The sequence below is a fragment of the Merops nubicus genome, unplaced genomic scaffold, assembly GCF_000691845.1.
Source record: "Merops nubicus isolate BGI_N331 unplaced genomic scaffold, ASM69184v1 scaffold24169, whole genome shotgun sequence".
Lineage (NCBI taxonomy): Eukaryota > Metazoa > Chordata > Aves > Coraciiformes > Meropidae > Merops > Merops nubicus.
In genome coordinates, this window is record NW_008631993.1 from 18,084 (window position 1) to 37,445 (window position 19,362).

Sequence of the window (19,362 nt, forward strand, 5' to 3'; positions counted from 1 at the left end):
TTCCTAGGACCATGTCCAGACAGCTTTTGAATGTCTCTGAGGGTTGAGACTTCACAACCTTTCTGAGCAACTTGTGCTAGCCCTTGCTCACTCTCAATTAGGTAAAATACTCCTGTTAAATTACATGTTTTCCTTGTGTTTCTTAAGTAATCTTGTCAAAATATCTCTTGGTAGAAGTTGTTTTGTTGTCTTGAGTAGTAAGGCAATTTGCTTTTGAATGTCACTTTATGAACAACAGTAATTGATTGGCAGATTTTAAGTATAATTTCTGTGGTAGAATGGAGTAGACTTCATATTTGAGAGCTTACTCGTTGTTACCTAAATGATGAATGAATCTAATGCCATTATTTCCCAGATGGTCATTATTGGAAAGCCAATTATTGGTGACAAAATAAAGATGTTCAAAAGACTGGTCAGTGAACAGAGCAGCAATATATACAAAAATGCCAATAAAGGCCCTTGAAGAAATACTGTATTTAATATAGTTGATAAAATGTTAATTTTTCCAATTTGTCGTCTTTACGAATATATAATCTAGACTTTTGGTCATCTCTCTGCAGGATGTGGTACTGCACAGTAAAAAACTGAACAAAAAGAGCAAAAGCCAACTGGAAGAGATGGTTATGGGTGACAAACAGGGTATCAAAGGTTTGAGTAAAGAGAGAAGAAAAAAACTGGAAGCTTATCAACATTTATTCTACCTTTTACAGGTAAATCTTAATATAAAAATTAACTACAGCTATTTTTTGTCTGAGAATAACTTCAGTCTCTTTCAGTCTGTAATGAGGCCAAAGAGAAATGTTTTCTTCCATGTTTCTTTTAGTCCATGTAAATTACTGTCACTGCTACTGTGCATTATATGTGGTAGAAAAGTTGTCTGCTATCCAGCTGACAGCATATAATGCATCTGTTCTGCTCTTTTTATTGCATCTCATTAAAAGATTTTCTAGATTAATTGTACATCTTTCCAGGCAGATGCCCTCTAATACTTAAGTGGACGTGTAGTATGCAATGTTGTCTTAGTAGATATCCATCATCATTTGGTAAATTGTCATTGTCGTTGGATGCATAGAGCTGACACACAGAGTTACTACCCTTCAGACACTACAAATAAAATTCTAACTGGTGCTACTTACAGATATCTAAGTTTGCAGTATTCAGTGGGGTTTTCTTTACCACTAGAAATTGGCAAACAAGTAAAGCTAGGGTGGAAAAATTACATACGTGGGAATCATCATAAATACTTTCGGTGTTAATAGAAATGTCGAGAGAGCTGCCCCCCAAGTAGGGGTTAGTTTGTCCTGGACAATAGTGTTTAAGTCATTTGTTTGTTTTGCAGACTAATCCCACGTATCTGGCAAAGCTCATTTTCCAGATGCCACAAAACAAATCAACCAAGTTTATGGATACGGTCATCTTCACCCTATACAACTACGCCTCAAATCAGCGAGAAGAATATCTGCTCCTCAAACTCTTCAAAACTGCTCTAGAAGAGGAGATTAAGTATGTGCATTCAAAGAAGGCGCTAGTTAATTTACATTGCAGAGTTCAATGAATACTTCATGCCTAAAGGAATTTGATGGTTAATCTTTACTGTAAAATTGCTTACTTATTTTTGTTATGAGAGAGAAATTTGTTTTCAGGGTAACTTATTCATTAACTGAAACTATTTCAAATTCAGAAAAATTATTTGAGGTAGACAATATTTTTGTCTTTAAAAAAAAAACAAAACACTTGAAACAATAGACAGTAGTGTTTCTTGCCTTTGTGTTTGAGTATTTAAGGGAGCAGAAAGTATTATCGTTCTTTGTGTAAATGTATGTTCCATAAGTGGAGAGTCATCGTTTATCACAAAATGATAAAACCTTATTTTATGCCCTTCACAGATATTTGTTAAACATGTATTTGTGTCTGAATCAGGAGTATATTAACTGCCACTAACTATGCTAAAATCCAGGGACACTGTTATAATACATGCAAAATTCAAGTAGTATTTTCTATAAACTTGTTTTATATGAAAACCTGAGAAATAGACTGTATAAACATGTTTTAACATGAAAATAAGGTAATTTTAAAAGTGTGAATTTTGAACAAATTGATCACTGCATGCAAAGCCATATCTGGGAACTCTTCTGTTCTTGATACAGCTCTAAGGTAGACCAGATACAGGATATTGTTACTGGAAACCCCACTGTCATTAAGATGGTTGTCAGCTTCAACCGAGGTGCTCGTGGACAGAACACTCTGCGCCAGCTCCTGGCCCCAGTGGTGAAGGAGATCATGGAGGACAAGTCCCTCATAATCAACACTAGTCCTGTGGATGTGTACAAGTCATGGGTAAACCAGCTAGAAATGCAGACCGGTGAGGCCAGGTGAGTGACAAACTGAACATATTGTACCATTTAAATGCATGAGGCATCCCTCAGTTCTTCTTTCCTTTTCCTTCTCTTAACAAACTGAACTTGTGCCTGTGCAACCCTTCCCTGTTTCCCTGCAGCACAATGAAAGCTTCTGGGGACAGGTGCTTGAAAACCAGGTACCTTAACCTGTTCAGAACAACAAAGGGATCATTTTCCTGATCGTGAACATCAAAAGTCAATTACTTAATGTTTACAAGTGTAGTAAAGTATGCCATGGTAGATTTCATAGCCGTGTCTCAGGTCTTAAAACAGCATGTAAGTAGCATCCCAGGATTTTGAGGAGCTACGCTGGGACTGGGATGTAGAGATGCATGCCTTAAATTAGCATCCTCCTTCTCTTAATTAGAGAAGGTACGTGGTATGTGCACCCCCACCTAAACAAACTGCCATCCTTGAAAAAAAAAAAAAAAGGAAGTTAATGCATCTGAGGCTTCCATTATTTAGCCAAATTCAAGTGTATTTGTCTGACACTTTTTTTTCTGTTCGCTGGTGGCCCTTATGAAATGAAATAGGCTAAAAGTATTTGAGAATAAAATACTTTGTTTTAATATCTGTTTACTTTACAGCAAATTGCCATATGATGTAACCACAGAACAAGCATTAACACACACAGAAGTGGTCAACAAACTGGAGTCATCCATTCAGAGCTTGCGAGCAGTAACTGACAAAGTTCTCACGTCCATATTCTCTTCGCTCAATATGATGCCGTAAGTGCTGAGTTCAAACTCCTCATGCTGCAGTCCACGTGCACAGTGATCCTTCACTTGCAACTCAGCAATGGAGATCCTTTAAAATTACATGGCTTGGAGTAAAAGCCTCTCAGATTTCTTCCCCGGTAGAGGGAGTGGTTTCTCCACTTCTACTCTGCTTTAGCAGCCACATGAACGCCTGTACTTGAAACCTTTTGTATACTTCATTATCATCTCGTTTAGTGTTTTAAGTGGCTGGGGGAAAAGGCCAATAACACAGCTAACTAAAATGATTGTTTTGTTTCATTTAAGTCTTTCTAATTTTTTTTTCCTTTCCGTTTGTTCTACATGTAGTTATGGAATGAGATACATAGCCAAAGTTCTGAAGAGCACACTCCATGAGAAATTCCCAGATGCAACAGAAGATGAACTATTGAAGGTAGAGTTCTGAGGGCAAACTGCTGTCAGCTTGTTCTTTTAATGCCAAAGGAGATTTTTATTGATACTAAGCATTCTAAGGAACTAAGAAAACCAGCATTTCCTGGAAGATATTGGGCACTTCTTGGGTTGCAAATGGGTGCTGGAAGGGCAGCAGAAGCAAACTCTGTTGTCACACCCCAGCTGTCTCAATCTGGGTGCTCAGATATTCTTAGGGAAGACAGTGTTCAACCTGTTTTAAATAAATCCCGGTCTTCTAAGAACATATACTATCTGAATCATTTTGGGGTTTTGTTGTGTACTATAGTCCTTACCACCAGCGGTCTTTTCATAGAGAACACAGTGGTCTGTTTTTTTTTTTTTTTTTGTCTTCCCTGGCCTGAAGTTGTTAACATATTTAAAAAAAAAAAAAAAAAAACAAAAAAAAACCACTAGATTAATTGGGGAAAGGCCCTAAAAAATGAGTTTAAGATGCTTGTCAAAGTTGCAGGGGTGGCATTTTGTACAGACTGAAGAGCAAAGTGTTAGTAATAAGCAGGGCACCGGTACACTGGTCATTGCTAAGCAATCACAGCCATGGTGCATTTCCAGAAGCAATCACTCCATGAGCCTTACAGGCAGCTGAGAGACTGACAACTCTCTCAAACTAGAACTATTTCCACTTAAATAAAGGCACTTCCATTAGTGTTTAATGAAATGGCTAAAAACTTGCAGAACATTTCAATAGAACTTTCCTATTATTTTGCAAAAAGATACTCTTCAGTATTTTTAAAACAGTAAAAGATATATATAATGTGTGTGTCCTGGTGCCTAGAGAACTTCAAACTCCTCAGTTTGAAGCCTAAAGAACTTCAAACTCCTCAGCTTTTCTGTGTTTTAACAATGCATTAAAAATCCTTACAAGTAGCAAGGGTACTTCTGTCTATCACTCCAGCAATACAGATTAAGGCATTGCTCAATTTATGAGTGAAAAAAATAACCTAGCAAATGGAACATAAGGTACCCAGCTGAAAGCCTTTAAATGTGTAAGTTTAGTTCTTCGTGTGGCTACACATAAGATGAGGCAAATTACATAAAGAAAAGTCATGCCTGTTTCTGCAATCAGGAATGTTCTGAAGCCAACATCTACACAATATAAACTACTGTAATATCATTACAGAAATTGTAGTTGGGAAAAATCTGTTCTCCATATTTCTAGGGCTGCTTGCAGTCCTCATGAGCAACAATGTCAATGTTTTAATGTCATTTAATGCATTAAATACTGGGAGTTATCTGTAGTACTTCAGAGAATGAGCCTCTGGAGCTGAACCTTGCAAAATCTAGAAGAAGTTATATTTGTCTTGGTGTTCAACTCAATGCCTTGCATTACATGACCTAAAGCCAGCACAAAATTGAAATGTAAAAGTCTATAACTGAAGTTCACAGGTATGTTGTAAGAGGCACATTTATAAAAGACTCTGTTAGCCATATAGGTAACACATCTATCCTAGGGGTTCTTCTAGCACTGGTTCCTATGGTCTAATTCAGAACTAGAAATGATTAATCACAATTTTTTTGATCACTCAAATTATTGATCTTAATTTTTTCTCTTTCAGATTGTTGGCAACCTCCTGTACTACCGCTACATGAACCCTGCCATTGTTGCTCCTGATGGTTTTGATATAATTGATATGACAGCTGGGGGCCAGATACACCCTGACCAGAGGAGGAACTTGGGTTGTGTGGCAAAGGTCCTTCAGCATGCTGCTTCTAATAAACTCTTTGAAGGAGAGAGTGAACACCTATCATCTATGAACACTTACCTTTCACAGACATACCAGAAGTTCAGGTATGCAAAGCCCTCATATGTACCTGTGACGTAAGAGCTCTCCCTTAGGATAAATACAGCAGCTGGATTCTTCATGTAGAGGAATTTCCTGCTCAAAGTTAAAAATGTTGAGTGATGTGCCATAGAGAAATTCTCACTGCTGAGGAAGTTGAAGCAGGAGTAAAAGGTTGTACTTCTGCTTGAGCATTACTTTGAGAACTAAATCTCTGCTGGTTTGGTTCCAGCAAAGATTCCTTACTGCAAACAGATTCTGAGAGCAGTGTGGAGTGATTCATTACCTAGCGGAAATAACATGTTCTTCTGTTCTTGGGTCAGGAGTTGACTGACCCAAGAACATTCTTGGCTGAATGTTTTGTTGGACGAAAAAAATGTATTGTTAACAAAAAAAAGTTGTGGGTTTTGATTCTTTTATCTTTGCCAAGAGATTCCACACAGATTTTACTTTTTCATCTCGCACAGTCTTAGGAAATTGCATGTTTTGCTACACTCTGGGACACAAGTCCTTTGGGTTTATTGCCCATCTGTTTGGGTGATTGCTTTTCTTAGCTTGAAGCATTGTTGAGTCTTGTTACAAACTCACTTTCAGAACTTCTGTCTTTAATGTCTGCCCTTCATGAAAGCAAATGTGCTCTTTATATAATGGGTTTCCTTGAGAGAACAGCCATGATCACATAGATACTAAAACAGTCATTCTGTTTATTGAACCATTTAAGAGAACAGCATAAACATGAAGAAACAATAGGGTAGGAAGCATTACAGAAAGAACACCAAATGCTAATGAAAGAGAGCCTACTTTCATTGGCCCTTTGATCACTACAAAAAGGACTCCTCTCCTAGTTAAACTCACTTTATACAAAATTGAGTCTTGGGGTGTCTGTGCTCTTTTTCAGTTAAACCCTCCATAGGCATTAATGGTGGCTACTATCAGCTACCTGTGCCTATTGTAGTCACTTAACTGCAATATAAGCCAAGTTAAAAGCTACCAGCCCTGCCTAAATCTTTTACTGTGCTTTTACGAATTTGTGCAGCAAATCGTTCAAACACTTCTTAAAACTTTGACATCATCTGCATCCACAACCACCTCCTGTAGCAATATTCAGAAGTTTGTTAGCTGTTCATTAAAACAGTGCTTCCTTTCATTTGAAACCAGTATTTTCCTGATACTTTCATTTCATACCCCCGGTCCCATTTCCTCATGCCACACCATTATGATCTTGTACAGCTTGATCATATTCCTCAGTTTTTCTTCTCCAAACTGAGTAACCCTGAACCTTTTTTTGTTATTTTTTTCCTAATACCAACTTCAAATGCCCTCTGAGCCTGAAAAGTACATCCTCCTCAACAACACAGGACTGGCACAGTGAACACATGACAGGTCCTGCAGCATCTCTGTTGGCCTCATCTAAAATTAGTAACAGTGATTTAAATATTTGTAGGCCATGGTAATTTTGTGCAGCTATTTCAAATAATTCTCAGTGCACTTCACACTACAAAGTGTCTTCTTAAAATTGGAGGGTCTTTCTCTGTAAATCCTTTTGTAACTTCTAGAGCATAAAATACAGATTTCTCTAAGTATTTATAGTATACCAAGTTATCACTCCTTGTTGAATAAGGAGGAAAAAATAAATTACATCTAAAACAATGTTCTACTAGCTGTCCAGGAAAGACAGAATGCTTTGTCATATTTATTGATACGTAAATGCATTGCCTCCAAAAAAAATGTTTCTTGAAACCGTAAATGTAGATCACAGATTATAAGAGAAATATAATGTATGTGAAAGACTTGTGGGTTTTTTATATGGGTTAACTAAAGTGAGTTTATGGGGGAAAATTATTGAAGTCTTTCTAATTTTCTCTTAGGAATTTCTTTCAAGCAGCATGTGATGTTCCTGAACCAGAAGAGAAATTCAATATCGATGAATACTCTGACATGGTGACACTGAGAAAACCTGTCATATATATCTCCATTGAAGAAATTATCAATACTCATTCAGTAAGTCAATGAAAATATATCAGTCAACAGACTAAAGTTTATAGATTATGAAATATGTGCAACAAACAGTCTCTGGGGAAGGCTTAGTGTCTGTTTTTCCATTTGAAATAACCTCTTCAGTTCATCTCCTTGTCCCATACCACCTCATCTACCAAATCCTCTCTAACAGCCTGAAGCTTCACGAGACTGGTCTTCTTGCACTGCCCCTTCCCTGCAAGTGTAAATTAAACTTTCCATTTTGGTCATACAGCTCAAAAAAGCAAAAAAAAACCCAACAAAACAAAAAAACCCTACCAACGTTAGTTAGAATAGCAACAGATGCATGAATATTCTGTCTCTAGCCATGTGTAGCTCACCTTCAGAAAAAGTTCTCAAATCTGTCATCATCTCCCATGGCACTTGCCTAAACTTAATTTTCATTGCATACCTCTGTAGGCATGTTCTTCAGGTTTGGGTTTGTGTTCTTTCCCATGTATCTTCTCCCTCCACCCCAAAAAATATCCTGTGAATGTCTCTTTCATTCTGTGCTTGTATAGCATCAAACATGGTGGAGCTGTAACCAGTACATGGTGTTTCTCAGCAGTCCTCACAGTACCATAGTTAACAATACGTACAGTGTGGGATAGCTGCTGCACAAAGGAGAGAAACTTGTTTTAAACAAGTTAATGGTTATGGACTTTAATGCTTACATCTGTTTCATATGTCTGAAATGCCTTCCTTTTCTGGACATAGGCTTTTTAGTTGTCAGGAAGTTTCTAGTAACCAGTTGGCTTAATAAAATTTGCAGTGTTTAAAATATTTGAAAACTTGGTGCTTTTGCCTACTGTGCATGATTTCTTGTAGCCAAATTTCAGTGAAGCTTGGTGATGCTGTCATCCTCCGAGTGAGGAATATTGCTTCTAAGGGGAATGGACTGTTGAATCTACTGGCTACTAACTCTAATGGCTTTAACTCAGCATGAGGTTATTTTTCTCATGGATAGCAAGAGCATGTTTTCAAGAAAATGTTACAGCCTTGTTCATGCTTCTTATTTACTTGGCTTGCCAGTATTTTTGTGGCTGAAAGATTTGAGAACATGCCCGGGTACATCAGAAGTTACTGTGAATATGTTCACAAATCTCCTGCAACTTCCAAGGCTATTAGAAATTGTGCAGCAGGTGCTGTGTAGCTGGTTTCTCACTTACCTGTCAGAAATTACTGTATTTTGTACCACTGATGCTATTGTGAGCTACTGGAATGGAGGTACAGAAAATGGGAATCTTTCTGTGGACCGCCAACCCTATCTTCATTTCTTCGTGTACTCAGATAAGGGTGCAGCACTGCAATGCTGTGCTTGGGATTATAGCCCTCTACTCTGTGATACTTTGTTAGTCCTAAAGGCAAATCTTAAACTTCTGCTCAGCTGTGGCGTTCAGCTCTCCAGAGATGATTGCTGGAGGAGCAAGGCCAGCTGTCTTACAGCAAGAGTAATTCTAAACTCACAGTCCAGAACTGAGCACACTTTCTCTCCTTGGGTCCCACATAATACTGATCACACTACATCTCTGTTTTTCAGCATTTAGTCTTCAGGTTCATTTACAAGTGTAAAGATGGTGGGAGTGGGTTCTATTGACAATGACTTCATTTACGTTTGTTCATAGCTACTATTAGAACACCAGGATGCCATTGCCACTGAGCCAAATGACCTGTTGAATGAATTGCTGGAAGGGCTGGGACCTGTTCCTGATGTACAGTCATTCCTTGGTATACTCTTCCTCTTCTTCATGGTTTACTTCACTCTAGGGGCAGAATTAAATGGGGGGTTGATTTAAATACTCTCGTGTCTCTCACAGTGACAGCTTCATTTACTGGAGAATTTTGAACACTTTTTGTAACACTACTTCTTATAGTTGAACCTTCTTGTAACTGCTATATTTACTCTAAAACCTATTGATAGAATTCTAAATCCAAACTTTAATAGTTTCAAGCAGAATGATACAGTTGTGGTTCAAACTGCAGATAGAATCCAAGTGATTTTTAATATCCTGATCTTAAGATTTGCTAATCTTGGCTAGAAACTCACAGAAAGTGCATGGAGAATTCTTAAAATAGCCTTAAAAATTTTTACACACTTATCCAAATAAAACTGAAGCTTTAAAAAATTATGCAAATTTATAAGGAATAACTGTTACTGATATTTAATTAGCCTTAATTGTAATGAGACATGAACTGTTTAGAAAGTAGTTAGGATGTCAAGGATAATACCAGCTTCCTAGTTAAAAGCCTGTTAACATAACTGCTACTCTCATTTTTTCGCTATTATTGCATGTTAGGATAAAGGATGTTAAACTGTTTGTATTCTTCTTTGAGAAGAAAAGTGAGTGTCTTGCACATCAGTAGCTTGGAAAGCAACAACTGGTATTTCCAAAATATGCGAATTGGGCTTATAAATAGCTGAATTGTTTTTTATTGTTCAACATTCAAAAAAAAGACTGCTCCTAAATGGTAGGAATGGATATGCCATTTAGTAAAGATATTTCTGATGATTTACAGTGCTTTATTTAGGTCCTTGTTCCCTTCATGCACTGAATCATGGAAAAGTTGGCAAACTAGAGGTAAACAATGTTTCCTTACAGGGGAAGGAGCTGTTGATCCCAATGACCCCAACAGGGAAAGCATGCTGAATCAACTTGCAAAAACAGAGATTTCGCTGTCTCTAACAAGCAAATATGAGTTACGGGAAGGTGAAGATCAGGATCTCAAATGCCTGATGATAAAGTAAGGTTTTTTCCAACCTATATTGTGACAATGTTTGTCTACAGGGTTGTGAGGTTTTTTTTGTTGTTGTTTTTGTTTGTTTGTTTGCGGGTGGTGTGGGGGTTGTTTTGTTTTGTGTTAAATCTTGCTTCCACCCTCCTACCCTGCCTAAGTGCAGTCCTGCTCACACTTTAGCAAAAGTCAGAGATGATGGCAATTCTTCCAGAAAGCTTACAGAAAGGTAAATACACTCTCATGTCTGGTTTGCAGCACAACTGGATCATTATCTCACCTAGTAAAGTGCTTTTCCATGACGTTGTAAAAGTATTGTGCTTTAAAGCAGCACAGTCTTGAGAAAGCAGAGATAACTTTTTAAGGGTGGACAGTATCACACTGCCCTCTCCTCCTCCTCAAATGAAAACACTTTCCTGACACACTGCCATCAGGTGTTTGAACAGGATGTGACTGTAGCCTCAACAGGAATAATTCATGCTTCCATCAAGGGAAAGAAAATTGTTTACTCTGTTTGGTGAGAAAATTAAGAAATGGCTACTGGCATACTCTGGGACATAAGCTATTTTATAACTGAAAATATTTTTATAAAAGCACTTAGTAGCAACCTACTGACACCCCTCTTTTGAAGTCATTTCCAGCTATCCAGAATAAGGTTTGGCTTATTTAACATCCTGGTGCTTCCTGAACAAGGGAGAGAATGAAATGCTGCTTTCTTCTACTACTATGCTTATTTTTACCCCACAAGTGTGAAGGTTTGATCTTCACTTTAAAGGGAAGTAAAGACTTCACTTCTTTGCAAGCACTAGGAATGTAGATACCAGTTGTAATTCAACTCTGATCCCTCATCTGGGTTTTCTTCCACGTCAAAAAATCAGTAAACTGAATTTATTAGGTAATATGTGAAGTTTCTGAAGAACTTCTGAAGAAAGTTCTTAGCTGTAGTAAGTAGTTCAATTCCTATAAAAGCCATAAATGCCTACTTAAAGTTTGGGGGGGAAAATAAGTATTTTAGTTTAAGTGCAAGATAACTTACTAATTGTCTTATAGAAAGAGGAGTTTTCTCCCTGTAACTGTGCATACTTTATTTGAATCTTGAAGAAAAGACTGAGTTTTTTTCTGTAGTGTGTTATCAAACATAATTTGAGGTCTAAAATAAAGAGACTGCAGGGAGAATGTGAATTCAAAACTGTGTTAGCCATTTGATATTCCAGAGACCAAAGTTTTACAGCTGTCGCAGTCTGGATTTGTAAAAAGGATGTGCCTCCCTTAAAAAAAAAAAAAAAATTGTCCTTTTTTTCTCTATGTGGGAGTAAAAATCTATCCTTTAACAGAATACTTAAAATATGCAAAGTCAAGGCCAAAAGAAATGTCTTTAATTCTCTATGCTGTGGAAATATGTTGAAATAATAGCATGAGAACTAACAAAAGAATTTAGCTTCTCTATTGCATAAGTGCTTTCAAGTAATATTTCTCATATTTTGAGAAAAGGTGACAGAAGAATAATTATCCACCTGTGTTAACTTTTGATATTGCTGCAGTTTAAAATACAACTACCTTTTATGCAAGAGATGTGTAAATACAGATGATTGGCTTTCCTACCTTAGAAGCAGAGAAGTCTTGTATTGCAACTCTGAAACATTAGTCACCTGGCTAAACCTCAAGTCACAGCTGATTCACTTAATGTTTCTTGTTTCTATGCAAGCCTGCTCTATAGAAATACCAATATATTTATTTTTTAAAGGACTTTGTTAAGGCTTCTGTGAAGAATCATGAGATTTGGTGGTACACCTGACCGTCAGGTGCCTGGTGGGGTTTGAGCATGCCAAGTAGCAAGTGAAGGGGGAGACATCCAGCCCAAGATGGGTGTTTTTGGAAAACAACAGAGCTGAGCAGGTTTACTATTCTGAGACAGGAAGCTGGAGGGAGAGGAAGTGAAAGAAAGCCTCTTGTCTTACCAGCCGTATCAGCACCCGTTTCTAAGGCAGGGCATAAAACAGTCACGCCATCCCACATACGCTAATGTAGACTGTGGTGGTGACCACCAGAGACTGACAAGGGTTGCCTCAGGCAGAGAAAGACAGCAGTGTGTGGATGTAATGAACTAACTTCAGGAAAATTTTGTTTCGGGGATCTTTTCAGGCACACTGGTGGAGATTCCAAGAGAATTTGTGAAAGAAAAATGCATTTAACAGCAGTCCTTTAGAAGCTGTTTAATGTGCTAGAGCAGCTGCAGTTAATAGCAGCTCTGTACAAACAAACATTTCCAGGAGGTTTAGCAGGTTGCCTTCTAACATAGAAGGAGCAGGGCTTCATGTCCTGCCTGTGCTGTCAGTCATTCATACCTGTTGTCCTTTCCATGGAAGCTTGTGTTTTTGGATAATTCATATGAATAAACCATTTGCCTCATTTCACTGCATTTTTATGAGAACTTCCAGTCCTAAAAACACCAACAAAACCTTCAAACCCCATAGATAAACTCATTTCAAACCAAGTCACAATGTTTTATCACAGAAGCTTCATCATAGTTAGACATTTTCCTTGGAAACTTAAGCTGTGTCTTCAAGATTCTGTTAATTTTTGAGAATAATAAACTATACCTAATCTGTAACCATGTCCTCTAAATTAACAGAATTCTGTAGCTGGATGTTCTTGGAAGTACTATGGTTGAAGAGGCAACAGGAATGAGATAAATTCTTACCAAAAAAAGAACTGGTTTACATATCAGGGTGTAGCAGCTTCCTTTTTCTAGCAAGGAAATGCTCCTTGTCTGTTGTCACTAGGGAAATATCTGCCCTTAAGTGGTGTGCACAAATGCACGGCATCAAATGTAAAACTCCTTCAGAAGTTCAGCAGCTCTGAGGGCATTTCCACTTCATACAGTAAATATGACCATACATAGCTCAGGCTTTGCAAAGATTACATTCCTATGTGTTGTTTTGTCATGTTCATAATTAAAATCTACATGTGAGTTGTTGCTTGGATTTTTATTAACTGTAACTGTTGTGCTAGTTGGTTAACTTTTCTAAAATAAGTAATGGGAAGTATGCATGTAGTTCTCTTATTCAGACCTGTGTAGAAGCCAGATGTTCAACCTTATTGATGTAAGTTCTGAAACATAAAAAGCTAGGAAACATAAACATTACAAAGTATCTGTAACAAAAGGGGCACTTGTTTTGCTGTTGGAGAAAGGAAATGCACAAGTGATCCAGTGAAAATTGTTTCGTAATATTTCTATATTCTTTTCTAAAGGACCAAAAGACTTCTTGTGGATATGATACGAACACAGCCAGGGGATACGCTCTTAGAAATATTAGAAACACAACCCACTGCACAACAGGTAAGTGTTATGCTGTGCCTGAATATGTAAGAAAGTAGCCTCAACAGTTCTCTGACAGCTTTCTCCACCACTTTAAATCATTGTTGCTGCTTTTAGAATATTTGGATCTAGAGCCTTCAAGATGTGAGACATGCAAATTTTCTTTTACTGTATAATTTGTTGGAGCTTCAGAGGAAAAGAAAAACTCAGTTTTGCTGTCTGCCAGTACAGCTACAATGGTACTTTTTTCTTTACTTTTTTTTGTAAACAGAGTCTTTTCCCTCCTATATTATAAAGGAACCAAAAAGCCTCAGGGGAATCTTTGTTAGAATTTTTTTCACCTCCTCATGAGCTTCAGGATCTTAATTTAAGTTCCCTGACATCTAGTTTATTTGCTTAAGCACTACAAGCAAACATCTCCCTTGGGAACTACTGCTATCCTTGGTATAGGAATGGAGCGGGAAGAGTTCCTAGCTGAAGACCTCCCTATAGATACTGGCACGCAAAGCCACATCTCAATAGTGTGCACATTTTAGCTTGCCTCTGTATCTGTGTATGTAGGGGACACCTGTGAGATATGGATAGTCTTCCCACAAGTAGGTGAAGTCACTAAGTCATCTGGCTGATTTTAGACATGTTTTGATTAATTGAAATACATGTCTGGGCGCTGTAATTAGTTACTTCAGGTCTGTCAAAAGACACAGTAAATGGAGCACTTTAAGACCATGTGGTAAGAAGATATGAATAAAGTCTGCACCTTGATTCCTGATAATCTCCTCTGAGAATTTAATGTAGTTCAATACTGAACTGTTGTCATGAGCTGGAAAATAACTTTGGGTTTTGTGTGTGTGGTTTGTTTTTTTTTTTTTTTTTTTCCTTCCCCAGGAATCTGAGCACTTGAAACTCGTAGAAAAACGTGCCATCTTAGATTCCAAAACTCCAGAGGAAATGAAGCACATTCAGTCTGTTTTTGAAGATGGGCAGCTACCGATAGAACAAAAGAAAAGGAAAATTCAGAGAAATCTCCGGACACTGGAACAAGCAGGACTAGTGTCCTCAGCATCTAAGTACCAAGAAATTATAAATGAAATTGCCAAGGTAAATGGAACATGCTTTCCTGTGCATTGATGGTATTTAGCCATTTGCCTACATCTATTCCAGCCAGAGATGTACAATATATATTTTCCAGAGACTGCTACACTAAATCACTGATGTATCCACATAAATAAATCATCTTTCTGTGCTGACAAAATAAGTGGAAGATAGTACTGTCATACATAACTACTGGAACAGAGTAACATACAACTGTAAATGTTTTTATCCAGATTTGATACTAATACTGTTTTAACTTCTCCAGTACAATGTGTTTCAATATAGCTTTTTATATTTTAAAAGGAATCAGAATTACCCACCAGTGTTTCAGTTAATAGTTAATGTCATCTTTGTATGGTTTAAAAAGACTTAAAAATCCCCAAAACATTCTCTGGTTGGTATTGACACCGATCTACAGTGGTTGGGCAGAACACAAGGAAAATAGTGAGCCAATGCAGTCCCCATCCTGGCATCGATGAAGCACTGGGCCTGTTGTGCACAAATCAGCAATTCCTGTTCCAAAAGCACACACAATAACAGCTGTAAAATGCTTAGGGTATTGGATTATCTCTAACTACTCATGAGTAAATTGGATTATCTTTAATTACTTGAGTAAATTGCTTATAGCTCACATGAGTGATTTACATATTATAAATGGGGGGTGGGGGTTGGTTTAACTGCAAATATTTGAATACAGAAATTAGTAAATTGCTCATGTGAGCTAAGTCACTAATATAATTATGTCATGTTATGGCACCTGCCCTGAAGTGCTGTTTTAATGCCGTGCTCAGTTCGGGTGTTTGCATCTGTTTCTACTTAGTCAAAACTATTCTACATAAGATTCAGCACCTCATTCTTTATTTCTTACGTATAAGCCCAGAGGCTTTGTTTTGAGCTGTTAAGGCAACCTGAAGTTTGGAATGAGCCTAAGAACTGGAAGCTAAGTTGCTTTTATTTTACATTCCACTGCCTCAACTAAACCATCACATTGAACCCAAGGTCTCGTTAAGCAGTAGCTAGTTCTCACCTAGTAGAAGCCTAAGCTCTCATTTTCTAGGCCACTTGCCAGAGACTAGCTGTGAGAAAACTCCCACTTATAGCATAAAGACAAAGTTTTCCTTACGTCTTCTGTGTCTATCATGCTGTGGAGGTCACAGTAGAGTTTAAGATACCACCACTTGTCTACATGAGTAGCAGTGTGATTGTCTTCTGTACAGTCATGTAAACTGTAGTGCTCACTGCTGGTACCGTGCTTGTGAGAACTAACATGGCAGTTCACACTTTTGCCCAGTAATTAAGTCCAGTTGAATGGTAAAAATATGGGATTTCTTAAAACATCAAATTAATAAACCAATTACATTAATACTTTTATTTAGGATATCCGGAATCAAAGGAGATACAGACATCATCGAAAAGCTGAATTGGTGAAACTCCAGCAGACGTTGAATGCACTTAACTCCAAGACAGCATTTTATGAAGAACAAATTAATTATTACAACACTTACATAAGAACTTGTTTGGACAACTTAACAAGAAAGTGAGTTGAGTTGTCTTGTCTTTTTATATTTTAGTGTGTTTTATCAGGAGGGGAGTAAGTGTCAATCTCTAGTTGAAAGTTTTGATTCCAACAGGTTGACAATCCACAAATTAAAAAGTCCATGTGAGTTGTCACTATGGCCTAAATCAAAACCTGGAAAATAAAGTCTTGCATTTATTTAAAGCTTTATTTAAAGGAAGACGCCTGAGATGTATAAATGTGTTCAACACATTTAATTGGTGCTACTTTGCATATCTGCTAACATGCTCTGAAGTCATACAGCTTTGGGAAGTAATTACTGATTTTTCTTGCTTCATTAAAACGATTGGATTTTGTCTTTAGACTGGAAAACAGGAAAACAAATGCCTAAAGAATTTTCCTTTTCAGGTACAATGCAGTTACCTGAGATCAAGCCACTCTGCCAATGTCACTCAAGTGTCAAAATGAAAACATTTTACTGACCTGAACATGAGCTTTCCCAGTGCACACCTCATCCAAAAATTAACACTTATCGCCAATCTTATTTTAACACCTATGTCATTACATGCTTACAAACTGCTGTTTAAAAGTGATGGTTGTGGACTCTTTTGGATCAATGTTGCATTTCACAATAGAGTTTAAAGAACTGTTAAAATACATGGGTTCAAAATCATTGCCAACATGTTTGGACTATTCACTGTATGATAAAAATCCCTCTAATTCTTAGGTTTGTTTTGAATGTTAATTCTGTTTATTAATAGGAGTTCAAGAAGGCAAAGAGCCGAGGAAAGCTAAACATGGCTAGAAGAGTAGCTGAAGTATAAAAGACCTGGTAGATAAATCAAAAGACATTTTTCTTGTTCTCTTCTCAGAAATTCACGGAGGTCAATTAAATTAGATGGAAAAGAGGAGGTAAAAGGAAGCAAAAAAATGAAGCAGGCATCATTAAAGTACACAGCTGCAAGACTGCATGAAAAAGGTGTCATCCTAGAAATTGAAGATCTTCAAATCAACCAGTAAGTGTGGTGTAAAACAGTCAATGGAATTTTCTTATCAACAGCTTCTTATGGGGCATAGCTTTTGTTAAAATCTTCGCTATCTCCCGTGCCAGACCTAAAATTGTCACTTTTGCATTCAGAAGAATGATAAAACCTAACTGTCATAAATTAATACTTTCTGTTGTACCTTGCTATATCATTATATTGGGGAAAATATTAGAATAAGCCTATTTGGCATTGGGTTAGATGGAACAGTACAAGTCCAGCACCACACTCCCTGCTAATGACCGACTTGTTTAGCAGTTGTAACTGGTTTTGGGGTTTGGGTTGGTTTGTTTTTGTTTACTAACCGATCACTTTCATACAACTGAGTAAACACCTAGTTTTCTGCATTTCCTCACTATGGCAAAGTGAATTAATATGGTCATCTAACATCCTTTTTGTAATTACCCATTTGGAGGCTGCTGTAGTGAAGGTTTATCCACTGCACCTTTTCACCCATCTTCTGTGTGGAAAATTTTTTTGGTTTACATTTTTTTCCAAGTTGCTTCATCAGACAGAGGAAGCCATGTGAGGCTAACTGAAACCAGAGTGTGTACACAGCTACAAGAAGACACTTGGGCACGATGGAATGAAAATCTGGCTGCCCTGTTCCCGTGCTGTGGATACTGCATCACCTTTGTCCCCTGAACTTCCCACAGCCCATTTTTTTTCCAATATAAAAGATCTGGGAGCTCTGTATTCCACACTGTGTTATCAGAAAGTCTCCAAGAAGGTATTTCAGTAGGCATGGGGTGGTTTATTTGACACAGCTTACAGTCAAAGTTCATTTGTGTTCTGCAGGCTTTTTCCACTGAACTGTCCCTGGACTGTGTAAAACTGCATAGCATACATAATCAGTTACCCGTCTTTTTGTTTCAAGGTTTAAAAATGTGATGTTTGAAATCACACCTGGAGAAGAAGTGGGTGATTTTGAAATCAAAGCAAAATTTCTGGGGGTTGAGATGGAAAAAGTGCAACTCCATTTCCAGGTAGAGTTTGAATTTTGTTACTTTGCTATATAGCCATAGTTGCATTTCCTCTAACTTTCTCATTTTTTTCCCCTCCTTTTTAACATGTATTCATGAACTATTCAGTCAGTACAGAGCAGCAGGCGATGTGGAATGGCAATATAACTGCCCTAGGACACTGGGCACAGAGTTGGGTTAATGTTATATTTGGGCAACTGCACAAAACCCAATGCCACATTAATGGCAAGCAGCAAATACCAAGAGAAAGAAAAATACACAGAAAGCAACTGCTTCTGTTTTGCTGTTAGGGGTCTAGAGGACAGGTAATATTTTCTACACCTATCCAACACTTGCTCGTAATGGTTTAAATGGGCCTGGAGTTCTGAAATGGTTATGCCACTATGAAAATGACCCTATCTTGTTGCTGTACTGTATGCATCCAACCAGACAGCAATGATTTTATTTCTGATTACAGGATTTGCTTCAGATGCAGTATGAAGGTGTGGCTGTAATGAAAATGTTCGATAAAGCTAAAGTGAATGTGAATTTGCTCATATTCTTGTTGAATAAGAAGTTCTATGGAAAATGAGTGTCTTCAGATACCATGGACTACATTCATCAGTGGGAAGTCTATTCAGTATTTTTTTTTGCTTTTAAACATATAAGTTTTGCTGAATGCTTTTCCATTTTCAAAAGCCCTAAAACACCAAATGTTCAGAGGAATGTACACAGTGCCTTTTCAGCATTGATAATGAAGCAGAAAAATGGGAAATAGATTAATTTAAACACTTCCAGATTTCATTGGTGTTGGTACTTCCAAATCAAAATATCTAAGACGCTCAGCTATTGTGGTTGTATGGATTTTGAGGTAGGCAGAAATTGATTTTAGTTGAATATAATAAACCTCTTCCTATTAAAACATCTTAAAATGACCTCAGATGTATCACATAGTTCTTATTAAACTTAAGTATTTACCAAAAGAAATCCTAATTTGTTTCTAAGGGATAGTTGGGGCAAATATTTAGTTACAAACTAAGCCTATTTTCTGGCAGTTGTCAATTGTAAAGCAGACTTATTGTACAATTCAAAAATTTTATAGGTAATTATAAAGTGACAGTAACGGCTCACTGTACAAAAAATATATTTTGTGATTCATTCCTACTAAATGCACTACTGCCTCGTGTAAAATGACATTTTTCTACTTTCACAGCCTTTGGAGTGGCATTGGGGAAATCTGAATAATGAACAGCTGTTGTTCAGTTTGAAGTATTTGAATACCTTTGGAGTGGCATTGGGGAAATCTGAACAATA

General features: G+C 37.3%; 1 protein-coding gene across 1 annotated transcript in view; it reads left to right on the forward strand.

The window, feature by feature from the left end:
• Positions 1 to 19,054, forward strand: part of IQGAP2 (IQ motif containing GTPase activating protein 2) — a 31,896-nt gene extending 12,842 nt beyond the window's left edge. Inside the window, exons 10-24 of the mRNA XM_008947787.1 lie at positions 561 to 710; positions 1,340 to 1,503; positions 2,148 to 2,372; positions 2,987 to 3,127; positions 3,464 to 3,548; positions 5,143 to 5,375; positions 7,236 to 7,368; positions 9,009 to 9,111; positions 9,984 to 10,125; positions 13,369 to 13,456; positions 14,321 to 14,533; positions 15,904 to 16,064; positions 16,916 to 17,059; positions 17,964 to 18,072; positions 18,527 to 19,054. Of these exons, the coding sequence (XP_008946035.1) occupies positions 561 to 710; positions 1,340 to 1,503; positions 2,148 to 2,372; positions 2,987 to 3,127; positions 3,464 to 3,548; positions 5,143 to 5,375; positions 7,236 to 7,368; positions 9,009 to 9,111; positions 9,984 to 10,125; positions 13,369 to 13,456; positions 14,321 to 14,533; positions 15,904 to 16,064; positions 16,916 to 17,059; positions 17,964 to 18,072; positions 18,527 to 18,640 (2,205 nt within the window). The 3' untranslated portion in view covers positions 18,641 to 19,054. The remainder of the gene's footprint in view (positions 1 to 560; positions 711 to 1,339; positions 1,504 to 2,147; positions 2,373 to 2,986; positions 3,128 to 3,463; positions 3,549 to 5,142; positions 5,376 to 7,235; positions 7,369 to 9,008; positions 9,112 to 9,983; positions 10,126 to 13,368; positions 13,457 to 14,320; positions 14,534 to 15,903; positions 16,065 to 16,915; positions 17,060 to 17,963; positions 18,073 to 18,526) is intronic.
• Positions 19,055 to 19,362: the final 308 nt, after the last annotated feature.